The sequence below is a fragment of the Nicotiana attenuata genome, unplaced genomic scaffold (assembly GCF_001879085.1).
Source record: "Nicotiana attenuata strain UT unplaced genomic scaffold, NIATTr2, whole genome shotgun sequence".
NCBI classification, from domain to species: domain Eukaryota; kingdom Viridiplantae; phylum Streptophyta; class Magnoliopsida; order Solanales; family Solanaceae; genus Nicotiana; species Nicotiana attenuata.
In genome coordinates this window covers 68,136-74,910 of record NW_017674230.1, presented here as the reverse complement: position 1 = coordinate 74,910, position 6,775 = coordinate 68,136, and the positions used below count along the sequence as shown (strand labels likewise).

The 6,775-nt window shown below is 37.5% G+C and overlaps 1 protein-coding gene across 1 annotated transcript in view; it reads right to left on the bottom strand.

Annotated features, from left to right (window-relative positions):
* Positions 1-1,113: 1,113 nt before the first annotated feature.
* Positions 1,114-6,775, bottom strand: part of LOC109218247 (tetratricopeptide repeat protein 4 homolog) — a 7,284-nt gene continuing 1,622 nt past the window's right edge. The window contains exons 2-8 of the mRNA XM_019382601.1: positions 4,699-4,911; positions 4,403-4,594; positions 4,121-4,321; positions 3,864-3,944; positions 2,622-2,760; positions 1,678-1,767; positions 1,114-1,585 (exon numbers count right to left, since the gene is read on the bottom strand). Coding sequence (XP_019238146.1) covers positions 1,506-1,585; positions 1,678-1,767; positions 2,622-2,760; positions 3,864-3,944; positions 4,121-4,321; positions 4,403-4,594; positions 4,699-4,911 — 996 coding nt within the window. The 3' untranslated portion in view covers positions 1,114-1,505. The remainder of the gene's footprint in view (positions 1,586-1,677; positions 1,768-2,621; positions 2,761-3,863; positions 3,945-4,120; positions 4,322-4,402; positions 4,595-4,698; positions 4,912-6,775) is intronic.

The window sequence follows — 6,775 nt, the reverse complement described above, 5'->3', positions numbered from 1 at the left end:
CGGATATAGCCGGGTTAATTTTTTTTTTAAGTATATTATGTTTCTTTATTCAATGTAATTGATATTTTAGTGTTTGCAAACTTTTAAATAATAAAACAAATATTTTAAGGCATAACAAACTATTAAACTTTAAAGTTTCAAATTTAAAAATTGGAATTAAGTGGCTACATAAAATTATTTAATAAGACCAATATGTAAGGATCAAACTTCAAAGGCTTCCATTTTAGATTTTTATTGTATGATAATACTTCAAATTTAATTGCCTAATAAACTAACATATTGAGCTTAAATAAGTCTATCAAATTCAAAATAATGCAAATTGTCTCAAATGAACTTAAATACGAATTCCTGGAGGACGCTCAAGACAACCCTTGATATGCCTCCTTAAACCAGTTGTACCCTCCCACTTTCGACGAACATTAAAGACTCGACCACAGTTCTTGCACTCTACTTTGCGAACTTCTTCATTTTCTTCAACCACCTCAAAGTGTTCCGAAACATGAGAGGGCACTCTAGAAGCACATGGCATGATTTAACTTGAACGTAACAAAAATGGTAACCACACTTCACTTGATAATTGTAATTTTGTAATGGCCACCGTAAATAATCGATAAAACTTTTAAATATTAATTAATTGAGAACTTGAGAGCTAAGCAATTCAGTAATCAAGAGGGGGTGAGAATTAGAATAAAAGAAGAGAGCAAGTTGTGAGAACAAATGAAGAAAAGGGGGGCATTTATAATTTTTGAAAGGCTAAAAATATAATTTATCAATTATTAGGGATGGAGGGGCTATTTTAGTTAGGGGATAGGCCGAAATGGCTAAATTGCAAAAAATGATTGTTGCCCAACGGTCATTTTTTATTTTGAAAAAAAAAAATTACAACTTAAATCGCGTTGGAACATAGTTAAAACCGTTGAATGGGTTACCCGGCTAGCCGTGTTCCGACGCACCGGTAGCAAAAAAAAGGCCCGACCCCGTCTGGCACAACCCCCTACCCTAGCCAATCCGTCCCACCCCTTATCAGAACGAGCTAAACCGGGTCGAAGCGGGTTGTTAGTGGCCCAACCCGGCCCGATTAACACCTTTAGTTAAGACTAAAGAGCAACGATAAGAAACATTTGATATTATTGCAGATCCAGGTCTATGTTGCCAACACTAGACATAATTTTAAAGAGTCTTGTCTTCTATATGACCACAACTATTCTCTCTCCCATAATGTCCTATAATAAATGAATAAACATGTTTCATTTTGTTAACAGGTAAACACCAACACAATTCCCCTCCTACCCATTATTTTACACCTACAAACAGCTGAAACCTTAAAGATTTGCACAGCTGCAGTCTACAGAATATGAGCAAGAATCCTAATTCTCTCTACTCTACATGGACAAAATCAACTATACTGAAGTTACATTATCAAACGCTAAATAACGGTGTATCGTACATGAGGATACTCGCATGACAATAGGAACTAATCAGGGACTTGCAACTACTCCATAAATTCATGCCAGTTCTGGAGGAGCCCAATTTCCAGATTTGAAGTCTTTATGGAAGCTGGAGTTCCTTGAGACAACCCAAAACACTACAGCAAAAGATAAGAAAATAATCTTACATTAGATGAGCGTGATGGGACTCCATAAAGTGCAAATAAATCCTAGGAATAAACTGGCATACCAGGGATTCCAGTAACAACAAAACTCGGTTCCTTTAGAACATCATAAAGTGTTCTTTTCTCATTAATTTTGACCCATCTAGGAGCATCCGCTGAAAAGATCGAGTGAAGAAAAATAAGAATGGAATTAGTCCATAAAGGCAAAAGGGAAAAGACAGCCTAGTGACGTGGTTCAAGATGCACCACATTTTTTACAAAAGAAGTGGCAAAGCCACGGGAATTCAAGGGGTGTCGGAAAATTACAATGTGCAGCTAGGTAAAATTTTCTTTTAACGTATATATACTACATATTGACACCCGTTGGATTCTTTATGGGTCTACTTCTATATATTTTGACCCTCCATTGGTGAAAATCTGACTCAGACACTGAGCAGAAAAGGTACATTTGAACCGAGAATATAATATCTACCACTAGATTAAGGTCGTTGAAAGTAAAAGCTACCACTGCAGAAACACTCGTACATTTGAACCAAGACTGTAATATCTACCACTAAAAAGTATGCCATTGTTTATATAATAAGTGAGAGGTCCTAGTATCCTTAAGGTTTAAAGGAGGGGAGATAATTGTACCCATAGACATATAAAGTCGGCAATCGAGTGCAACTCCTCATTTTTTAAAAATAAAAAGTTACAAACCCATATTAAAGGAAAGCCGAGACAACACTGATGGTTTGGAGAGTCTAACTTTCATTATACTCAATAAACAAGCAAAAATGTGATAAAATCCAAGTATTTTGGAAAAAAGAAGGCTGAACCAAACCATGGAAACCCCTTCAGCGGACCACCTACGACCAGCGCACAGCATAATCTGCACTATGTTTCGAATTGGTACAAGGGGTCTCTTGTTTCAGACACTAGGCAGAAAATCTACTAAAGATTGCAATAGTCTTGAAAGTGGAGTTCCTCAAATTTTCATCTGTTGGAATATAGAGATGGGGGAGTGTACCTTGCGAAATGCCACCCTTGGTTGAACTCTGAGCAGAACCGTTCTCCTCATTACCAAAGTCTTCCACATGAGAAGCAGCTGTTCCTTCAAGCAGATAGCGAAGAATATCTCGCTTGGATAAACAGACTCCAGCACAAGCCTGCTCAATCACAAGTTCAGAACAGAGAAGCACATTACATCCGCTTGAACTGGTGGCACTAAAAAGGAAAGCATTAAGACCTCATTTATTTTGACGGATTGAATGAAATAATCATGGTATAAGATTTGGTACTTATCCAATGTTTGGATTGTCTTTTGAATCATGTATGACCTTCTTTCTGTTTTAAAATCATGTTTAACTAATCATGGTATAATTGGTGTATTGTTTTATACCAAGACTAATGTGGTATAACAATACCATGATGCAGTTATATATACATGGATAAAATATTTAAAATGCCAAAACTACCCTTGTGGGTCTCCTAAAACCCGTCTCCAAACTATTATACAGTTTAAACCAGTCACAAGTTTAAGTTATATACCATATATACAATTTTTAACACAATGAACCAAAGGCTCGATAAAAAGTATTCTCTGCATTACAATCCCTGCATCATTAATCCTTATATTACAATTCGTGTATAACTTGTTTTTAAACCAAATCACCCCTAAGAGCTTATCAACTACCCTGATGATATATTCAAGACCCAAAGGGGCAGATGCTCCAGCCTTCAACATTGTGCTACTACAGATCTAAAGCTCCTTCACCCAATTGATTGTGGTGGCTACATGCCCAATTTCATAAAAGAATTTTTCAAAAGGTTCGCCTTTTCATGAAGTAGAATTGATAAAAAAGTTCTAGGGGAATGCACCAATTAGACCTCTTACTTTTAATTTGATAATAAGATCAAACGGAACCAAAAAGCATTTGTACCTATGCATCTTTATCCAATCGACTTCAAACTTGAAAAAATTCAATTCCAATCATATTAATTTCATCAAATCAAACCACAAAATTCAATTAACACCAACGTAGGTGATTTTTTAAGAAGACTTCATCATAATGAGATTCTTTCTAATTTAATGTGCCAGATTTTGAGCAAACAGCAGTATGTTAGCCATCTATGTAGAGCAAAACCATGTTCAGTGGTGCCCAGTAGGTGCTCCTATTAAGATTATGTATTGGGATGATTCTCTGAGTGACATGAGAAATAGAAAAGTAAAAATATTGTTGCCACCAGAGATGATGAAACATTTATATACCTCATAATACAACTCAATAGCATCACGAGTGTAAGCATTTTCTTTATCCCATGGCAGAGGCGGGCAACCTTCTGAAAACATGTATTGAAGCTAAGGATGACCAAAATCTTTCATAATAATGGAAAAACAAAAACTTGCTCTATAGTTAAATAAGAATGATTGGTCAAATTGGTGTTAACCAGAGAAAACCACATTTGGCTTAAGAATTCGTATTTATTATTTTTGCATCAATATATAGGAGGTATAGCAAAGGATATCATATCAAGATGAGCTGAAAACATGTCAGTCTCACAGAAGTCCTCTATGAAGTCGCTGGACATAACCTCTGGATACAGAAGAAGAACGGGCCAATGAAGAATATTATTTCTGTCTAATGTTGGCTTTTTTTGTCCAGTGAGTTCTTGATACATGGCCTTTCCAATCTTCAATCTTCTAGTTTCGAATGCAGAAACAAGGGCCTGTATAGTTCATCTTAAGTGGTGAGAACCTACCAGAATGAAGAATTGTTACTATATGCAGATAAAACTATAGTTTTAGACCTTAGCAGAAGATACTGCTTTAGACACTTCAGCATCACGCCGTTCCTTTTCTGATTTTTGTATATCAATCTGCCTAGCAAGCTTCTTCAGTTCTTCATTAGATGACGACAGCTGAAGACCTCTCTCACAGAACTCTTTTGCTTCAGCCAACAGATTCAGAGAAAATGATGCTTTTGCTGCTCTATAAAGTGCCTATGAATAAAGTACAATACATGTCACATACTCCAAGAACATGCAGCACTTGCAGGAAACAATGGCCCGTAATACGACACATGATGCATAGTGAAAAAGCATACCTTAAAATTACTTGGATTTAATTTGGTTGCGTCTTCTGCATCCAGGAGTGCACGTCTATAATTTCCCAAGAGAAGATTGACATGAGCTCTGTTTGAATAGAGAATTGACTGTTCAGTATCACTTAAAGCATTCTGATTTATTGCCCTCGTATAGCAATCAATAGCATCCGAATAATGTTTCTTGCCCATCTTGACATATTCATTGCCTTTTTCCTGCAAAGTAGGTAGGACAGAAAATGTTAGACTTTCTCATAATATTTTGGACAAAAACAGGCGTTGCACCCCCCTTAAAATCAAGGAAGCATAAAAATAGGCAACTTAGACAACATAAAGGCTGATTTAAGCGGCACATATCCAAAAGGATGAAAATGATATATGTGGTAAAGTGCATATAGCTGTCCAATGAGGATATTGCTAACAACATTTCTACCATAGAACAGCAACAACAATATACCAGTGTGATCCCACAAGTGGGGTATGGCATGAAAGCTGACCTTACCCCTTGCTAACAACATTTCTACCATAGAACAGCAACAACAATATACCAGTGTGATCCCACAAGTGGGGTGTGGTACTACTACTACTAATAATAATAATAATAATAAGAGAGAGCAGATACAGTGCTCTTAACTAGAATCATACTCTCCACAAAAAAGAGAGAAATCGCTCGACTACTACTAACATTCTATCTTAATCCTCAACCTCCGTGGTCTCTTATCTAAGGTCATGTCCTCGGTGAACTGAAGATGTGTCATGTCCTGTCTAATCACTTCTCCCCAGTTCTTCCTCGGTCTACCTCTACATCTCCTTAGACCTATCATTGCCAATCTCTCGTGCCCCACCATTGAGGCATTTGTGCTCCTCCTCTACATGTGCCCGAACTATCTCGGTCTCGCTCTTCGTTGTCCACCACGGAAGCTACTCCCACCTTGTCCCATATATCTTCGTTCCTAATCTTATTTCTCCTACTATGCCCACACATCTATCTACGCATCCTCATTTCTGCTACTTTCATCTGCTAAAAGTGTGAGTTCTTGACTGGCCAACACTCTGCCTCATACAACATAATTGGTCTAACCACCACTCCATAAAACTTACCTTTAAGTCTTGGTGGCATATTCTTATCATATAGGACACCGGATTCAAGCCTTCATTTCATCCAGTCTGCTCTAATATGAAGTGTGACATTATCGTCGATCTCCCTATTTTCTTGGATTATTGACCCAAGATACTTGAAGCCCTCTCTTGGGAATGACTTAAGTATCAATTTCACTTCCGCATCTGCCTCATGTGATGCGTCACTGAATTTGCACTCCATGGACTCTATTTTAGTCATGCTCAACTTGAAACCTTTAGACTCTAGGATCTGTCTCCAAACCTCCAGCCTATCATTAACTTCGTCGTGTGTCTCGTTAATCAATAGTATGGCATCTACAAATAACAAACATCATTGTATCTCCCCTTGAATATATCGTGTCAATTCATTCATCATCAAAGCAAATAAAAACGAGCTAAGAGTTGATCCTTGGTGCAATCCCATCTAGATTGGGAACTGTTCTGAGTCTACTCCCACCATTCTCACTTGGGTCTTGGCTCCATCATACATTTCCTTAATCGCTCTAGTGTATGTCACAAGTATACCTCTAGACTTCAAGCGTCTCAATAAAACCTCCCTGGGAACTTTATCATGTGCCTTTTCTAGGTCAATGAACACCATATGTAAGTCTCTTTTTCTATCCATATACTGCTCCAATAATCTCCTTAAAAGATGGATGGATTCCGTAGTTGATCGCCCCTGCATGAATCTCAATTGGTTCTCGAAATTAGACATATCTCTCCTCATCCTCTCTACCACCCTCTACCACACTTTCAAAGTGTGGCTTAATAGTTTGATACCCCTGTAGTTGTTGCAATTCTGACTATCACCCTTGTTATTGTACAACGGCATCATCGTACTCCACCTTCATTCTTCTGGCATTTTATCCGTCCTAAAATGACATTAAACAACCCAATTAGAAACTCCATACCTACTTCTGCCTAAGCTCTTTCAAAGTTCCACAAGAATCTCGCCTGGCCC